Source organism: Geotrypetes seraphini, chromosome 8 (genome assembly GCF_902459505.1).
Source record: "Geotrypetes seraphini chromosome 8, aGeoSer1.1, whole genome shotgun sequence".
Taxonomy (NCBI): domain Eukaryota; kingdom Metazoa; phylum Chordata; class Amphibia; order Gymnophiona; family Dermophiidae; genus Geotrypetes; species Geotrypetes seraphini.
In genome coordinates this window covers 108,942,887-108,963,121 of record NC_047091.1, presented here as the reverse complement: position 1 = coordinate 108,963,121, position 20,235 = coordinate 108,942,887, and the positions used below count along the sequence as shown (strand labels likewise).

The window sequence follows — 20,235 nt, the reverse complement described above, 5'->3', positions numbered from 1 at the left end:
CAGTATGCTCTGATAAAGTATGCAACCCTTCTACCAAGACTGACTATAGGCTAGGGCAGGGGTAGGGAACTCCGGTCCTCGAGAGCCGTATTCCAGTCAAGTTTTCAGGATTTCCCCAATGAATATGCATGAGATCTATTTGCATGCACTGTTTTCAATGCATATTCATTAGAGAAATCCTGAAAACCCAACTGGATTCTGACCCTCGAGGACCAGAGTTGCCCACCCCTGGGTTAGGGTTACCATATGGCTCCAGAAAAAGGAGGACAGATTGAGCAATGGAAGACTGAGACATCTGAGTTTTACTTCCTTTGAAAGCAATGGAAGTAAAATCTGGATGTCTTAATCCATCCTCCTTTCTCTGGAGCCATATGGTAACCCTAACTATAGCAAGTATGAATGAAAGAAGATAAGACCTATTCACTCTGGGACTAAGACTGTTTTTCAACATTTCTGAATCCCTAAAGTATAGACCTTGGCCTATTGATCCTTTCTCAGATGATTTCTCCCAGAGAATGGCCTAGGTCCTGTGTTATATGACAGTCTCACATAATGGCTGCTGACCTGCTTTTCAAGTACAACCTCAAACTAGTGGTCCTTGAATCTGGAGTCCCTGACCCTTCAGATGCAATGTCCCATGCTATACTCCTCAACCCCTGATTCTTTCTCAGAGGAGCTTCCCATGCAGAAGTCCTCTAATCATAGACCCCTGCCTTCCTTACATACCTGTGTGAGGGGTAGGGGCAGTGAGGTGTATAAGGTTGGTAGAGGAGGAGCTCTATTTTTACAAAAAAAAGTCATATTCTGTGACATTTTGGAACTGATGGGGTAGAAATTAGAAACAAATGAAACCTCCATGAAAGGTGCATTGGATGGATGGTTTGGGGGTTTCTTGCTTTATACAGAGAGAAATATTACCTTTTACAACCAATAACACATGACTCTGTCTCAGCCCACAGGATAACAATAGAGATGCCAAGTCTCATTCATTAGGAATGTGCCACACCCATTTGAAAGCTTTCCCACTCTCCCACTCTTTGAGCCCTATTTCTCACTCATCAGAGCATCTGATCTTGATCACTGCTTTAATGAAAGAGAAGCTTTAGAGAAGTAAACTATGGGCTAGATTCACTAAGCCCACCGATTGTGCCCCGACCACTTAGTGACCCCCAACCCGATTCACTAACCTTCCTCCCGAGCGTATCTGCACCCGATCCGATCCACGCATTCAAATGAGGGGGAATGGCATGCAAATACAGGCAGGTAGCGATTTACTAAAAAAATGATGGACACCACCTGGGCTGACCGATCGAAAAATAAGCGACTGTAGAGGACCAATCACTCAGGTCCTTTCCGACTGCTCTGCTCTCTGTCCTGATTCTCGGCTGATCTCTGCCCTGACTCTCCACTCTTCTCTGCCCTGACTCTCTGCTCTTCTCTGCCTCGACTCTCCTGCCCTTCCCCGCAGTGCAAGCCCATGGGTTTAACCCACAAGTTTAAAGCAGGTTAAAACCATGGGCTCGCAAAGTAAAAAAAAAGTTTCCAGCTCTGCCGGGCACGGAGGGCCAGTGCATGTACAGACCATCTACAGATGGTCTGCACATGCGTTGGGATCGCTGGAGAGGTTGGGGGCGTGATTCCGATCATCCTCATTTGCATAAGGGCGATTTGTGAATCAGCCTCCCGGCCACGGTTCGAATCCGATCTGTGGCCTTTGTGAATCTAGCCCTATATGTGGTCCAACCAGTAAGAACGATCTGAGAACAGTTTCCTGCCTAAAGGTTCTTCTTGCTCTGTTCCTTTTCTCTTTACTGAGAGAACATGTGCTCTGAAACCATACTTTTAACTCCTGGGTAGAAGACAATTTTCATCCCAAAAACTTTACCCTAATTGCTCCCAACTTTGTCTGTGTTCTTCCAGAAACTCAAAAGAAAAGCCAATATCATTTAATGCTGTCTTGATTCATTTGTAAAGCAATACTACACTCAGTGGTGTAGCAGCATTACCGTGCTTTGCGCACCCCATCCCCCTACTCTTCCCTATCACATGAGTAACCCCCCCCTGCCCTTTCTTGAAATGTTCACCTGTGTGAGCAGCATCTTCCACCTACTGCTCACTCTAGCCTCAGCACCCTTCTGACATCACATCCTGGTTCCACAACCAGGAAGTGACATCAGAAGAGAGGTGAGGCCATTGCAAGCAGCAAGAGGAAGATGCCGTTCGCACCAGTAAACATTTAAAGATCCACTCCCTTACTACGCCAATGACTACACATAAATCATTCTAGATTTATACCCTGGATGTACCATCTGACAAATCTCACTCTTTGGTCTTCAACCTCACTCCTTGGCTTGGTAAATCTTATTATTTGGGATTGTTCACCCTTGGCATCTCTGTAACTATTATTCCTGGTCTGAGATTAGAACCTGGCAGGTGTGTGCAAGCTCTTTTTTCTCAGGTTTAGTTGGGCTCTGGTCTCTCACCTGCACTACTGCTGTTGCTGCTGCTTTTCCGCCTTTTCTGCATGCAGTACCAGGTTACCACAAACACCAGGATCACAACAGTCCCCGCTGAGGCAATGTATGGCCATATGATGGGATCTGCAGAGGAAAACTTGATGTCACTCCTAGCACTTTCCAGAAGATTTTAGGTGAGCACTATTATGAAGCAAGAATGGATGATCTGACTTTATTTATTTTAATTTTTTAATGATTTTTTAATGTTTATTTTATTGGCAGAGATATAGAAACCAATTCTTGTGAACTAAATACAACAGGATACAGTATGGTACAAATCTTTAATCAGCAGGAAACAGTAATCATTCAAATTTAAACTTCAGAGTAACAGTAATTGGACCCTACAGACAGAAGGATTTATATAACCGTGGAACAATCTCTGCTGTTTTTTCCTCATTTTTTGTCAGCTCAGGAGATGTAGCATCTTTCTCTTCTGACACTGCATTTTCTATGTCATACTTGCCAACACTCATCACCATGACCCTAAATTTCTATCTTTGGCTTGAGATTCCAGAAAGTTTTCCCAAATTGCATCAAACTGTTTTCTATCTGGGTGCTGCATGCTTTTATAGGTAAGCATTTCAAATTTAGCTAGCTCTCGCATGCGGGCCAACCATTATGACATGGGTGGAGCATCCTGTGATAATAACCAGTAGACTACTCGTAATATCACCTTCTTGATGAGCAGAATCACATTGTAAATAAATCTTTGCTGAGGGGCTTGTAATATTTGACCCTGGTTTTTTAAATGTGCATCGCTTATAAGAATTATCAGCAATTTTATCAAATTTTAAATAAACCTGAAGCCTGATGCCCTGTGTTATTAAAGTATGCCGTACACCTAAAAGAATTGTTTCATAATCCCATTCCGGTATATTTTGTGTTATAAATTCCAAAATAGGCAAAGCCTCTTGCCATATGGTTAATTTAGAACATTCCAGAAATGAGTGCACATACGGTCTCGCAATATGTTCACATTTTATACAGACATTGCTGTCCCAGAGCCCCAACTGTGCCACCCTGTTTGTTGTAAAATAATGCCTATGTTATCATTTTAATTGTATTTCCTGAAAATCTGCAAATTTTACAAAGTAATAGAGCACTGCGAAGAGTTCCAGAAAGTGCTGGTCAGTGAGAGTTATATGTAGATCCTTCTGCCAAACTTCTTTTAATTTCACAATTGCTGCTATGTCCAAGGAAGATTTTAATACTATACTAGTAAAACAGTGTGTTCAAAGGAGTGGGCAGTTTGCTGCAGGGGTGGGTTGGAAAAGGAGGGGAGATAGAATAGAAGGGTTCGGGTTGAGGGGGATTGTTTGAGATCATTGGATCTGGATGGTTATTGTTTTGGGGGATAGGCAGTTCTGATTCTGTTATGCTTCAGCTAATTGGTGAGCTTTATCCCTCATCTTCCCCCCGCCCCTCCCCCCCCCACACACACTATTTTGTTTTCTGTTTATATAGTATTGATTTCTATTGATGTACCTGGCTCCTTTCTAAGTCTGGTGTAGTTGGGATAAGATGGATGAGAGGAGCAGGGGAATAAGATGGGTGAATTATTAGAAGCTATGGCACAAAAAGTTAACGTTGACATCATCGGCATCACAGAAACATGGTGGTCTGGAACACTGTGCTACCAGGACACAAACTTTACCGCAGAGACAGAGTGGCTCAAAAAGGTGGGGGCACTGCCATATATGTTAAAGAGGGAATTGAATCTACTGGAGAGAACACGCCACAACAGATGGATAAGTTAGAGTCTCTATGGGTCAAAATTCCAGAAACAAATGGACTGGAAACGAAGATTGGCATCTACTACCGACCCCCAGGGCAGTCTGAAGAAATTGATGGGGAAATGACAGACAAGATTAAGTGCAACTGCAAGGGAGGCAACGTAGTTATCAAGGGTGACTTCAACTATCCGGGGATAGACTGGAACCTAGGCACCTTCAGCTGCGCTAGGGAGACCAAGTTCCTGGATACTGTAGGTGATTGCTTCCTGGAACAACTCATCAAGGAAAATACGAGAGGAAATGCAATTCTGGACTTAGGCGAGGACCGGCACAACATGTAGAAGTAGAAGGGACGCTGGGAAGCAGCGATCACAATATGATCCACTTCAACCTTGATGCAGGTGGGAAACATCGGTCCAAAATGACGGCCACGGCACTGAACTTATGAGACTCATGGTGGGGAAGAAGATTAAGAAAAGGATAAGCACTGTAAAAACACTAGAGCAAGCTTGGTCCCTTTTTAAGGACACAGTCACCGAGGCACAAAATCTATATATACCGTGTATCAACAAAAGATCCAAGAGGAAAAAGAACAAAGAACCGGCATGGCTCACTGTAGAGGTGAAAGAAGCGATCAGAGACAAGAAAACTTTGTTTAAGAAATGGAAAAGGTCAAAAACGGACGAAAACTGGAACAAGCACAAACAACATCAACACAGGTGCCATAAAGCAGTAAAAGGGGCCAAAAGAGACTACAAGGTAAAAATAGCCAAGGAGGCGAAAAACTTCAAGCCGTTCTTTAGATATGTTAAGGGGAAATGACCCGCGAGGGAAGTAGTGGGGCCGTTGGATGACCGTGGAATAAAGGGAGTGCTAAAGGAGGATAAAGAAATCGCCAACAAACTGAACACATTTTTTACGTCTGTATTTACCGAAGAGGATATACACAGCATACCAGAACCCATCAGGCTATATGCTGGAAACGAAGACGGGAAACTGACAGGGTTGACAGTCAGTCTAGAAGAGATATGCAGGCAGATCGATAGGCTTAAGCATACCAGAACCCATCAGGCTATATGCTGGAAACGAAGACGGGAAACTGACAGGGTTGACAGTCAGTCTAGAACACAGTTCTTCAACCGCCAGTCTGCAGAAAATTCCTGCCGGTCCGCGTAGGACTGGCGAGATCAACTTCTTCAATTTCCTGCCGGTCTGCGCAGGACCGGCAAGATCGAGGAACTGTCCTTCGCGCAGCGCCGGAGAGATAATAGGGAGCCTCACACTGTGCTTTCTCCCCTCCCATCAGCTCTCCTTACAAACGCAGTGATTGAAGAAGGAAGCCTTGGAGCTTTTGCTGAGTCGGGCCGCCTCTGATGATGCAACTTCCGCTTTCCTCAGAGGCGGTGCGACCTGACAAAAGACCCGAGGCTGCCTTACTGAATCGCAGCGCTGGCAAGTAAGGAGAGTTGCTGGGAGGGGAGAAAGCTGCTAGGCATGGTGAAAAAAAAAGGGACAGCTGCTACTGGTCCTGGATAGGGAGAAGGAGAGATGCTGCTGGGAGGGGAGGAGGGAAAGGAGTCTGGGAAGCTGCTGGGCATGGTGGAAATAAAAAAGGGACAGCTGCTACTGGACCTGGAGAGGGAGAAGGAGAGATGCTGCTGGGAGGGGAGGAGGGAAAGGAGTCTGGGAAGCTGCTGGGTAAGGGGGAAAAAGGGACAGCTGCTACTGGACCTGGAGAGGGAGAAGGAGAGATGCTGCTGGGAGGGGAGGAGGGAAAGGAGTCTGGGAAGCTGCTGGGCAAGGGGGAAAAATGGATAGCTGCTACTGGACCTGGAGGGAGGGAGAAGGAGAGATGATGCTGGGAGGGGAGGAGGGAAAGGAAAGGGAAGAGAGTTACTTCTGGACAGGGGGAGGAGGGAAGGGTGAAGAAAAAAGGAAGAAAACAGCTTGCAGAAAGATTAGAGGAGGGGAAGGGGAGAGAAAGGAATGAGATGGGAAGGGGGGCAGCAGTGAAATTGAGAGGGACAAAGATGCTAGATCTGGTGTAGGAGAGATAAAAATGAAGAGAGCAGTGAAGCTGGAGTGAATCGTGTAAAAAGGAGAGAGGGGCATAGGCTGGATGGAAAGGGGAGAGGGACATAGAAAGAAGACAAATACCATATGGAAGGGGGAGAGGTCAGACAGTAGATGGAAGGGGCAGATGCTGGATTGAAGAGAAAGAGAGGGCAGACGCTGGAAGGAAGAGATTGAAAAAAAGATGAAAGCAGAAACCAGAGACAACAAAAGGTAGAAACAAATAATTGTATTTCTATTTCGTGATTAGAATATATCAGATTTGAAATATATATCCTGCTAGAGACATAACTGGGGATTGCAGTATTCTGTTAGCATGATATTTCTATGAAGTTGGCTTGTTCAGTTTTCTTGATAGTAGAGGGGATATATGTGAAGGGGAGGGGAGACAGGGGTTTTGTTTGTCCGTGCTCTGTATATATGTATTTATAAAATCACAATTGTTCAGAATATTGTTTCTTTTTATACTTTAATAAAATATGTTCAATATAAAATCATAATTGCGGCTTGTGCAGATGGGATCAGATGGTTTGCGGGGACCGAGCTCACGGAGATGGGGCGTAAACGGAGTTTTTAAATTTTAGTCCTAGTAGTTTGCCGGTCCACAAAATAATTATTTTATTTCTGCCGGTCCACGGGTGTAAAAAGGTTGAAGAACACTGTCCTAAACTGTCTAGCTGACAAAGCCTTCTAGACAGAACAGAGCCAAACATTAGGCAACATCTACCAATGAAAGGTCACTTGGACACACAAAGTCAGAGGCGTGAAGAAAGTACAAGAAGCATGCCTCCCTAATACTCAGTCATCTTATGAAAGTTCTCCATCAGGTTTATCTGATAGGATCTTACCTTTGTGAAACTGTGTTCACAGAGATCCTATAATCTACTTATACAATTCAAACTTCTCTTACTGACCTATAAATGCACTCAGGGCAAGATTCTCAAAACTTTAACGCGGTCACTAAGCAGTTTTCCGGCAGCGGCGGATTATCAAAACAGATTATCTCTGTCTCTAGCGAGGTTTCTAGCAGTCTCCGACAATGGCATGCAAATGGGCTCTTTAACATTGAAATGAGCCCTCCGGTGGATTCTTAAAAATTGTTGAGGCATTTTCGAAGAGTGGCATCGGCTTTTCGCGACAAAAAACAGCGACTGGTCTGGGGGTACTGTTACAGTGCCAGCACTTGTGTTTTGACTATGGCTAATGGGGAAAAAAAAGTGTATCTATATATTTTTAGTGGAGGGTATTAAAATCACACTTCTTTTGAGTTTTTGGGAGAGATAGGCATGTTTCATGCACGCTTGTTAAAAACCATTTCTTCTTGAGCACGTGTATGATACCCTTGGTTTGTGTGTTTCTGGTTGTGGGTCTTGATTAAATTTTACATTAAAAACAAATTACAAGATTTACCTGAATTATAGTAGTTTTTTTTTGAGAGAAAGGCATGTTTTATATACGATTGAAAAATGTCAATGTTGCTTCTCCCTTTCTCTCCCTTCCTTTCATCCAATGGTGCAGCAGGAGAGTGGTTTTTTTAAAAAATTGTGTTTTCTGCGCATACAAATGTAGGAAATCTTCGCTGCTGTCTGTCAATCTTATGTGCATGCACGATTTTTTAAAGAATGTCTCAGGTTTTTAGATTCAGTATCAAAACGGCTGCCGTAGCAGACTGTCGCTTTTTAACAGGGTTTTTTGAAAATCCTGCCCTCACTCAGCTGCCCCTCACTATCTCTCTTTACTTATCTCCCCTATGATCCCCCTTCCCACCCTCCACTCAGCTGGTATGTCCCTCCTATCTGTGCCCTTCTCTTCAACTGCCAACTCCAGATTCCGCCCCTTCTGCCTTGTTGCGCTGTATGCTTGGAACAAGCTACCTGAATTCCTACGGTAGTGTTCAAGGCCCAGTTAAAAGCCCACCTCTTTGAAAATGCTTTCAACTCCTAACTTCTCTCACTTTAGGTTCTGCATCCCCAACCCTATATGTCATATCTGTCTGTCCAAGTTAGATTGTAAGCTCTTCCCAACAGGGACCGTCTATAAATGTCAAAATGTACAGCACTGCATACACCTTTCAGCACTATATAAGTGATAAGTAGTAGTAGTAATTTCAGCATAATGCACTATCCTTTCCAGAGTTTTGCCTTCTTTTGTGACTGCTGTACTAAGAAATATTCGCAAACAAAAGGTTGACCCTTGGTGCTCCACAGAAATGAAAATCTGACAAAACAAAATCAAAGACGCTGTGGAGAAGATGATGTTCAAGATGCAGGCTTTATTAAAAGTACAATCCAATAATCCACATAAATACCTAGGACCTAAATGGTTGAGGACTCTGGACCCAACACGGTCTGTGTTTCGACAAAACTGTTTTCCTCAGGGGTCCCTGAAGGTCCTGATACAACAACTCATGGATCAAAGGCTAAAAATGACTCTGGACAGAACTCTGCGCGATTGAGAAGCCCTCAAAGGTTTGGATTATTGGACTGTACTTTCACGATCAAACAATTTTTATTGATGCAAAAAACAAATATAATCACCAATGGCAAATTTAGGAATATAGCTAATACAAAGAACATCTAAAGTCCTGCATCAATTTCAAATTGTAACATCAGAAAACAGAATAATACAGAAATATTGACACTGCAAGAATGAAAATACAATAGTGAAAAGTATATAACAACATTCCTACCCCTTCACCCCCCCCCCATCCCCCACAACCTCTAGAGAAGTGAACAATAAAGAGATTAGGCCATGACTATACAAAAAGAATAAATAACTCTTCGACAAGCCCAACAGAGGAATAACCCAAAGGAACATTATAACACACCAGGACCCTGGATTATTATGAACCCCAGTGAAACCCCTTCTTAGACCATTAATTCCCGGCCCTCCCAAACTCTTGCCAATCTACCCAAACTTCCCCGTAGTGAAAAAGAAAGAGAGAAGCATGAAAGTGTGTGTGCGTGTACCAGTCAGAACCACCATATCAAATCCCACCAATACGAGGAACGGCTGCATCCCCCAAGTGACTGAGGAGAGAGCTGCGCACACGATGAGGCAATGATTGTATATAGGGGCCCCATGCCGAATAAAAAAGTTTTGATTTCCTAAAAGTCAAACGAAGATCCCAGAATTCCCATAACAATAACTCATGAAGACGATTGTGCCAATGCCAGAAGGAAGGAGATGTCTCCTGCATCCATTGTTGTAAGATGCACTTTTTCCCTACAATACAAGATTTGAGATGGACTGTACTTTTAATAAAGCCTGTATCTTTGGTTGTGCTTAGAAATATTATAAGAAGGGAGGAGGAATCTCAGCTCTGGAACTGGATGCCAAAAGAACCATCCCAAGGTAGTGTGGATTAACTCCAAACATAGTGAAATTATTTTTATGAACCAGAACCGTCTTGTTGCAATAATGGTGTGAAGAACAGTATTTGAACCTCATTAGACACCATCATCTCATAAAAATAACCAGTCGGGAAGCTGGATTATTTTCCTTTGCCCTTTTCCTAAAGGCTGTAACTCCTGAACGTGTAAACAAACCCTGTATCTTACCATATCTAGGGATAGTCTGGGACACTTCATTGGGCCAAGTGAAAAAAGAGGCATCTGGAACAACAGAACACACACTTAACAGAGTACAAGGGGAAGGGAAGATGGGATAGCAAAGCACCCCATCCAAATGGTTGTCAAATCCAGTTTGGTTTACACTCAACAGTGACAAAGTTACTAAAAGCTAAGGAAATAATAAGAGAAATAAAATGCAAAATGGCAGCTCTGAAAAGCTGGCTAAAGTGGGGTGCCTCTGTCAGCCTAGTATTGCTAGCAGTCAGCATTTTCGGTTGGCCTAACCAATGTCAGCAGAGGCCTATGGGACATTATATCAATCTGACTCTGGAATGTTGATGCAGATAGACCCTAAATGCTTCTGCACAGAATTCACATACATTAAGCATCCAGCCAGAGTGGACTGTTTATCAAGAAGATATGCTATTTGATTGGGACAAAGAAGCCAGAGACTAATCCCATCTACCATTCCTGTAAGTGTTACACCTTCCTTATCAATTAAACTAACCATTGTTTCAAACAGTTTACAAATTATAAACAGAAAGATACTGGGAAATACAATAGTTTATATTTTTAGAATAAGATTCCAACCTATAAAAGCCTCCTCTCTGCAACACCTCTCTCTCTCTGGAACCTGAAGCCTGGACCATACCCCCCCCCCCCATTCTCCTTTCTCTCTCTCTCTGGAACTTGGACCCTGGCTTGGTTTCCCTGTCTTCTTAAACAGCCTCTTACCTATCCAAACACACATTAATGCCGGTAAACTGTCCTCTCTCTCTCTCTCACACACCCACCCAAGCAGTCTCTGAATCCACTCTGTATTTGTAAAGCTTATGTCTATTTCTTTCTGTACATTTGTAACCCAGTATATGCTGGATGTATAACTCTGTAACATTGCCTTTCTGTAATATTAATCCTATTTCTGCACAATATATATTCTTTATGCAATCACTCTTAGCTGTCTTTGTCAGTAATTTCACTTCCTAGTGAGAATCTTCTACGAGGGTACTAAACCCGGGGCCTGGAGGATTGTAAGGCCGCCACATTATATCATTGGGGCTTATTTGCTTCAACATTACCCCTCCAAAACCTTACCTTTGGGGTATTTGCTAATCCTTACATTTGGGGGGCTAAGCCGTACACCTTCCACCACCATGAGCCTAGAAACAGGGCAGCTGGCTTGCTGTGATGATCCTGGCACAGATGATCCTCATGGGCCCCATGCCTGGATGCAGGCTGCTATTTGGGACCAGCATCTACTTTATCTAATGGAGCGGTTCTCAATCAGGTCGTAGAAAGGCCCCACCCCAGGTAGAATCAGTGAATAAGCAAAAGAATAGATTTCCATGCCCTGCCTTGATGGAACTTCGCCATTCATTATGGGTATCATGAAAATCTGACCAGCCAGGCAGGCCCAGAGGAATGGATTAAGAACCATAAATCTAGTGGAGGGGCATTCTCATTTTAAGATGTAGGTGTTAGTGCTTCATAGTTCTCACCTCCAGAACCACCCGATTCTTCTGTGCTCTTTTCTGCTGAGAGACCAAGAAAAAGTCCAATTACATTTCCTTTCCTAGTAGCAGAGTAACATAGTAAAATGATGGCAGATAAAGAGCAAAATGGCGCATCCAGTCTTCTCAATTGAAATATTCCAGTGTGAATAGGTGAGCATATAAATTCCTGTACGCATCCAACACAACTCTCCCCTCCCCCATGTCTTTTACCTGCCCTTCTGTATTTGTCTGAAGCATGCCCAGTTACTGCTATCCACTATGTGCACTGGTAAGCCATTTTAGGTCTTCCTGTTTTCAATACTGAGGTACAAAATAGTTCCAACCAACCGAAGAAAAGGGGGAAAGCCCCAACATGGGAAACACCTTAGAAAAAGAAGTAAGGGTGCTAGGTTTAATGTCTTAATATTACTTGCTTTTGGATGTATGTGGAAACCCTATACCAAACAATCTATGGAGGAATAAATAACTATATTCTGTGATGAGAATCTTCAATAATTTTAAATAATCACAGCTCTAATTTATGAATAAATTATGACTTAATTAATATCCTTATTTAAATGTGAAGTGCTCAGACCTTATAACCAATGTTTTTAGTGATGTCACCAAAACGGGGTTAACAAGGGGACCATCATCGCCTTCACCGTCCCCAAACCACCATTATTATATAAACAAATCACTCCACGTGAATTGCTATTGTATTTAATATACTTATCTTCGCCAGGTGGTTGTTGGTAATGTTGAACCTCGTTGAGAAATTTTAAGAACCGTGTTGTGTGAGCTTAAAAACATTCTTTACTCTGTGTTTTTTTCTCTACTTATGGTCCCTGTCCCCCCGACCCAGGTTTCGTGTCTTCGTCAGGGAGGGACATTGATACTGAAAGAAATACATAAAAACAACGTGTTTTTAACTCAACTATTGTTAAAAAAGGTCTAAATTAATTATAATGTAGTTATATCTATTCAATCGTGAAAATATTATCAATGTATTCAATAAATTTACATACCTATTACTGGCTCACTGGGACTGGACCTAACCAAAGTGTTGGGAAGACTGAAGCTCTGAGCCCAGGATAATGATTTTATAGGGAAGAGAACCGGAAAAGCTATATTAGACCGAACCGGATATGAGATCAACCAGAAAAAATGACCTCATTGCTATCCTTTATATTAATGACCATTCGATCTTGGAATTTAAACCTTCTGGGGTAAGTGTATGCCAATTGTATATAAAACGTTGTTCTTTCTGAATTAATAATTTAGAAAGATCTCCTTCAAAATGTTTTATGTGAATCAATACTGTGTATCGTAAGTCTTGAAGCGTATGTGATTCACTCAGCCAATGAGGAACTAGGGGGGCGGAGATGCGTCCAGTGCGAATGCTACTCAAGTGCTCTATAATGCGGGTTTTGATTTTACGAGTTGTTTGTCCTATATATATTTTGAGACAAGGACACTGGATGTAATAAATCACTCCTTTAGTTTTTTGTATGGGGAGGTGATGTTGATGATTTAAGGAAATTTTTAGAAGATATCAATCAGAAAGATCCTAACATTAAATTTACTTATCAATATAACCAACATCAAGCATCATTTTTAGATATTAATATCAGTAAATATGATAACCAAATTTCCACCTCCCTGTACAAAAAAACGTCTGATCGAAATTCACTTTTACAATATGGAAGCTTCCATCCAAGAGCTTTAAGAAATGGGATTCCGGTAGGTCAATTCCTACGTTTAAGAAGGATATGTTCAGATGACCAAGATTTTAATAAGCAAGCTAAAGAATTATATGACAAATTTAAAGACCGTGGGTATCCTGGGAAAGTAACAAGAAGAGCTTGGAAAAGAGCGAAAAATTGTTATCGGCCATGGCTAATGTTGCCAAACACTAGAGAAACAACTAAACAGGACACAGTTTGTGTCATGCCCTATACCGGCAGTAGCAATGCGATTAAACACATCATTTTGAAATACTGGCCAATACTCCAATGTCATCCATCGCTGACTCAAAGGCCTAAATTTGCGTTTTCGAGGGGCCCCAATTTGGGAGAAAAATTAAAACATAATAATTCGGATATTGTCACAACTACTAGGATGCCACATCAACCATGTGGTAAGTGCCGGGTATGTGGTCATGTTATGAATGTTACTCAAGTGCAAATTCCGTCATCTGCAGGTCGATGGTTTAAACTAAACACTGACACCACATGTGATTCTAAAGGAGTGATTTATTACATCCAGTGTCCTTGTCTCAAAATATATATAGGACAAACAACTCGTAAAATCAAAACCCGCATTATAGAGCACTTGAGTAGCATTCGCACTGGACGCATCTCCGCCCCCCTAGTTCCTCATTGGCTGAGTGAATCACATACGCTTCAAGACTTACGATACACAGTATTGATTCACATAAAACATTTTGAATGAGATCTTTCTAAATTATTAATTCAGAAAGAACAACGTTTTATATACAATTGGCATACACTTACCCCAGAAGGTTTAAATTCCGAGATCGAATGGTCATTAATATAAAGGATAGCAATGAGGTCATTTTTTCTGGTTGATCTCATATCCGGTTCGGTCTAATATAGCTTTTCCGGTTCTCTTCCCTATAAAATCATTATCCTGGGCTCAGAGCTTCAGTCTTCCCAACACTTTGGTTAGGTCCAGTCCCAGTGAGCCAGTAATAGGTATGTAAATTTATTGAATACATTGATAATATTTTCATGATTGAATAGATATAACTACATTATAATTAATTTAGACCTTTTTTAACAATAGTTGAGTTAAAAACACGTTGTTTTTATGTATTTCTTTCAGTATCAATGTCCCTCCCTGACGAAGACACGAAACCTGGGTCGGGGGGACAGGGACCATAAGTAGAGAAAAAAACACAGAGTAAAAAATTTTTTTAAGCTCACACAACATGGTTCTTAAAATTTCTCAACGAGGTTCAACATTACCAACAACCACCTGGCGAAGATAAGTATATTAAATACAATAGCAATTCACGTGGAGTGATTTGTTTATATAATAATGGTGGTTTGGGGACGGTGAAGGCGATGATGGTCCCCTTGTTAACCCCGTTTTGGTGACATCACTAAAAACATTGGTTATAAGGTCTGAGCACTTCACATTTAAATAAAGATATTAATTAAGTCATAATTTATTCATAAATTAGAGCTGTGATTATTTAAAATTATTGTGGAAACCCTATATACATGATGTCTGCTTCTATACTTTATTTACACTCTATGTTATTTGATATATTGCATTTAGATATAATTATCTTTTTATTGTTGTATACTGTATATACATTGTCATATATTATTATATTTTATGTTTGGTTTTATAGCAATTTGAGCTTTGGAGCAGGTAGTTTACCACCAAAATATGGCCCCATGTTGGGGCTTTGCATTTTGGATCCTTTGAAAATAAACTTTTGATTGTTCATGCCAGGCTGCTGGAAGTTGTTTGGTCCACCCCTACTTCTTCTCCTAAGGTTTTCAAGTTTCAAGTTTATTAGGTATTTATATACCACCTACCAAAATTATCTAAGCGGTTTTTCCATTCAGGTACTCAAGCATTTTCCCTCTCTGTCCCGGTGAGCTTACAATCTATCTAACGTACCTGGGGCTATGGAGGACTGAGTGTCTTGCCAATGGTCACAAGGTGCAGCGTGGGGTTTGAACCCACAATCCCAGAGTGCTGAGGCTGTAGCTCCAACCACTGCACCACACACTCCTCACGTACTGACTCGTACAAGACCAATATTTAAATCCATGCCCAGGCTCCCTCCTCTAGCTTATTGCTAAGTTATGGGTTCATAGTCAGTCGCGCGCGAGACACCAGTGCGCCAACAATGGAGGGCAGACAATTCAGCGCAAGACACCAGCGCGCCGCGGGAAAACTTAGTTTTAAAGAGCTCTGAAGTGGGATGTGAGTGGGGAACCCCCTCCCCACTTTACTGCATAGTGTTTGCACTGCTGTTGGGGGGGTTTGGGGGGTTGGAACCGTCAGAGCTCTTTAAAACTAAGTTTTCCCATGGCGCACTTGTGTCTTGTGCCAAATTGTCAGCGCTCGATTGTTGGCGCGCTGGTGTCTGGCGCGCGATTGTCCCGTCACCAAGTTTTGATATAATCCCCTCAGTCACTCAAATTCATGAGACTTTTTCCAGCCTCTCTAAGCTCATTGAAGTTTCAATTTAAACCCTATTTAAATTGTATTATTGTTTAATTCATTTATTACAATGCTGTAATTAAATTTAAAACAATGGGGGGAAGGGGGGAGAGGTGAATGGGGGGAAGGGGTAGGGGGAAGGTAACAGGGGGAGTGTATTGAGAGATGTAATAGGTAATTTTAAAATTTATTTTGAAGGAATGATAGACATGTAATGGAAAATTAATATGGCGAATTTTAATGTACTGACTATTTTATTGTTACTATATTATTGTATATTTATTGGATTTCTTCAATAAAATGTTATAAAATAAACCGTAATCATTCTGTATTGGTTATTTCTCTGCTTTCTTGCAAGCACAGTGCCACGGGTTAAGGGTTGTGCAGCAGCAGCACTGGACTTCCTGCTCCCTCTGTTTCTCACCAGTAACATTCAAAATATTAGTTAAATGTTGAGAGTCACTGTCCATGAGGAAGTAGAGAAAGACATGTGAAATCCAGTTATAAGTTAAGGGCTCATTTGTATTAAATTTCCATCTTAGAGACAGACCATCAAGGCAATATAATAATAGACATAAAACTCGAAATGAATGCAATGCAATAAAAGAGAGAGAGAGAAAAACGTTATACTGCTGTACTCCTGTGTGGCCATCATTGTGGCCATATAGTGCCAGTGAAAGATTCAGTGGAAGGATGATAGGTTTTCAAAAGCTTAATAAAACAGATATGTTTAGAAAGAAGTCTTAAATTTCTGGTGTGATTTTTTTTCAAGGTGAAAGGGTAAAGAGAGAATTTTCCAAGATGCATGACCATTAACGCTAAACATAGAATCCCGAAAGATATATTTTTTAAATATCATAAATATTGAATAACTGACTGATTTTCTTGATTAGAAGGATGTGTATATGAGGCAGAGTAGAAGATCAAATAACACAATATACTAGGTACTATGTAGTAAGGTTAAAATTTTGTTAAATTATACAGTACTCATCTTTAAGCCCGTTACATTAACAGGTGCTAGAATAGATGTGTCTGTCTGTCTATCTTTTTCTCTCTCTCTCCTTTTCCACTGTCTGTCTTCCTTTCTGTCTCTCTCTCTCTCTCCTTGGCCGCTGTATTTCTTTCATTCTTTCTGCACTCAGGCCCAACAATTGTCCCTTTCCATTCCCTCCCTCCTTCCTTCCTATGTCCTTAGTGCCCCAGTGCCTCCTTCCCATGTCCTTAATGCCCCAGTACCTTCTTCCCATGTCCTTAGTGCTCCAGTGCCTCCTTCCCATGTCCTTAGTGTCCCCAGTGCCTCCTTTCTATGTCCTTAGTGCCCCCAGTGCCTCCTTCCCATGTTCTTAGTGCTCCAGTGCCTCCTTCCTATGTCCTTAGTGCTCCAGTGCCTCCTTCCCATGTCCTTAGTGCTCCAGTGCCTCCTTCCCATGTCCTTAGTGTCCCCAGTGCCTCCTTTCTATGTCCTTAGTGCCCCCAATGCCTCCTTCCCATGTCCTTAGTGCTCCAGTGCCTCCTTCCCATGTCCTTAGTGTCCCCAGTGCCTCCTTTCTATGTCCTTAGTGCCCCCAGTGCCTCCTTCCCCATGTCCTTAGTGCCTCCTTCTTATGTCCATAGTGCCCCCAGTGCTCCTTCCTATGTCCCCCCTCACTGCCTTCCAGCCTTTGTCCCACCCCCGTCCCCCAAAGCTAGCCAGCCTACCTATCTCCCTCTCTGCCGCGCTAAAGCCAGCCTGCCTGCATGACTCCTTCCCTCCAGTGCCAAAAGCCGATGCCTGTCCCCCCTTACTGGCCCCCCACAATTGCTACCTACCTACTATCGGTGCCAGCAGTCAGCCACTGCTGCTGGCTACCGCAACTAAGACTACCGATAGGGGAAGCACCAGAAATTGCTCAGCTGAAGGAAACCACCGTGCTTCTCTTACGCTGATGTGGAAACATGCTGCACGCATCAGAATCAGCCGCTCCTACTGCGCATGCGACACCATGGATCACGGATGCACAAATTTCCCACTGTGTATGTCCGCTAAGGGTTTTATTATATTATTATTATTATTCTTTATTCTTATATACAGCCATACCCAGTGAGTTCTAGGCGGTTTACATCAATTAGCAAATGATCTGCATTGAATAGCAGATTTACAACAAAATTAGAAGTAGGTTTACAAAATTAGAAGCAGATTTACAGCATAATTAGAAGTATTTTTAACAGCAAATTGCAGGCTGAGTTACGATAAATTACAGTGATTTGCCGCAGTCAGCCGTGAAATTACAGCGATTCTTAACTGTCTGCAAAGAGGGCAGGTTTACAACAATATTACAGAAATTGCAGGTTTGATCGAGCTAGGTAGGGGAGGTAGAGAGTGGGGGAGGGAGGGACTGGTGAAGGAGGAAGGGGGCAGGGGTGGGGTAAGTGTCATGTGAGGTGAATGGATTATTAAGGGTCGTGTTTGCTGAAAAGGTACGTTTTTAGTAGTTTTCTGAATGATAGGTAAGTGGGGGCCTCGAGTATCATCTGTGCTAGCCATGGGTTCGACTTGGCTGCTTGGAAGGCAAAAGTTCTATCTGATTGATTACAGAAAGAATCTCCAAGTTTTTGGCATTGGAGGAACCAGTTGCATCGTTTACTTTTATTTGAGGTCTGGGAGGTTCGTCAATCTCCTAGACCGGGGGTCGGCAACCTGCGGCTCCAGAGCCGCATGCGGCTCTTTTCCACCTTTGCTGCGGCTCCGGTAGTGTGTCACGCAGGCATGCACCTTACAAGTCCAGCGTCGCGGCGGGAAATAGCCATGCTGAGCAGTGAGCTCAGCACATACACAGATGAAAGCCTTGCTTGCTGATTGGTCCGGCGGCCCCGCCCCGCCGTGCTGCCGGACCAATCAGCAAGCAAGGCTTTCATCTGTGTAGTGCTGAGCTCACTGCTCAGCATGGCTATTTCCCGCCGCGACGCTGGACTTGTAAGGTGCCTGAAAAAGAAATCATCCTGGCCGGGGTCGGTGTCATGCTCCGGAGATCTACAGCCTTCCTATCTCCCTCTCCCTTCTACCTGCTTCCGGCCACATCCCCTGCTCCGCGGCTCTCTTCGGCAACTCAGCAGCAGCGATCGACACAAGCTTCTGACGTCGGGGCCTACCCTCTGCGAGTCCCGCTTGTTTCAACTTCCTTTTTCCACAAAGGCGGGACTCGTAGAGGGAAGGCCTCGATGTCGGCAGCTTGTCTTGATCACTGCTGCTGACGAGTTGCTGAAGAGAGCCGCGGAGCAGGGGGGTGTTGCCAGGTGCAGGTAGAAGGGAGAGGGCCAGATACAGGACTCGTGGGTGAGGGAGGAGAAGAGAGAGAGAAAGAGAGAGGGGAGGGAAACAAAAGGAAATATTTCATACTGGGCTGGGCCGGAGTGGAGGGAGGGTGGAAAGATTCTAGCTACAGGGTGCAGTAACAAAGGAAAAGGGGGGGAAAGCTGAAAATGGAGATAGTGACACAAAGAAGAGAAAGGGTAAGCAGGACCTACTGAATAAGGATAGAGATACAGAGGGGACATGAAGAGGAGGTGAAATAGAGACATAGAAGTAATGCTGAAAAAGTGGGGGGGGGGTAGATAAAGACATTGAAAGGGCAAATGGTGAACATGGCGTAAAGATAAGGACAGAGACAAATGAAGATTCTGAAAAAGTGGTGAGATAGGGATATAGGTGAGATGGACACAAAGAAGGGTGATGCTGGAAAATAGGTGGAATGGTAATTCTGACAGACACAGAAGGGAAATGCTGGATCAAGGAGAGATGGGGCTCAGGCTGGATGGAATGAGGAGAAATGCCTTGTTGGCCTGGAACTTCCTCTCCTACGTCAGAATTGACGTCAGGGAGCGGAATGCTGGTCAGCGCAACACTTCTGCAGGGAAAGCTTGGGACGGCGGTGGCTTGGGGGCTGTTCCCCGATTGCGGTGGCAGCAAACCGAGTGGCTTGGGGGAGGGCACGGAGACAAAAAGAAGGGGGAACAGGGAGACAGAAAGAAAAAGTTGGGGGAGAGAATGAGGTCTGGAGGAGAGGAAACATACAGGAGGCTGAAAGAAAGGAAGAAAGATTGGATGCACAGTCAGAAGAAGAAAGTGCAACCAGAGACTCATGAAATCACCAAATAGCAAAGGTAGGAAAAATGATTTTATTTTCAATTTAGTGATCCTATATATAGCATTAAGATAAGAAACAATATATGCAGTGTTAGATTTGTTTTATAATGGTTTTGCGGCTCCAAGTTTTTTTTTCTTTTCGAAAACGGGTCCAAGTGGCTCTTTATGTCTTAAAGGTTGCAGACCCCTGTCCTAGACGAACCCGTCTTTTTATGAAGACTTGGGATCCCTATGTTCAAAAACTTTCACCTAGGGCAAGAAGTTTAATTCTCAATGAATTACATTGAAGTTATGGTTGTCTTAACTGTATTATCAACAAAAGAAAAAAAAAACAACTGTATATCATAAGGATTCACAGCATCAGATGTAGTCAATCATAGAGAAATCCACAATTTAAATATAATCATACTATTTAATTCATACAATAATTTAAATTCTTAATATCATACTATAAAGCAATAACAGAAGATAAAAAAGAAAAAGAAAGGACAATTCAGAGGAAGGAGCAGAGAAATTTCATAA

General features: G+C 42.7%; 1 protein-coding gene across 6 annotated transcripts in view; it reads right to left on the bottom strand.

Moving 5' to 3' along the window:
- Positions 1-20,235, bottom strand: part of LOC117365766 (cytotoxic T-lymphocyte protein 4-like) — a 58,360-nt gene that overhangs the window by 1,264 nt on the left and 36,861 nt on the right. For 3 of the 6 annotated variants that reach the window (XM_033956556.1, XM_033956555.1, XM_033956557.1), the window contains 3 exons: positions 11,394-11,429; positions 9,883-9,936; positions 2,484-2,600 (listed from right to left, as the gene is read on the bottom strand). In XM_033956556.1, the coding sequence (XP_033812447.1) occupies positions 2,484-2,600; positions 9,883-9,936; positions 11,394-11,429 (207 nt within the window). The remainder of the gene's footprint in view (positions 1-2,483; positions 2,601-9,882; positions 9,937-11,393; positions 11,430-20,235) is intronic. The other 3 variants (XM_033956558.1, XM_033956559.1, XM_033956560.1) reach the window with 3 other exon arrangements.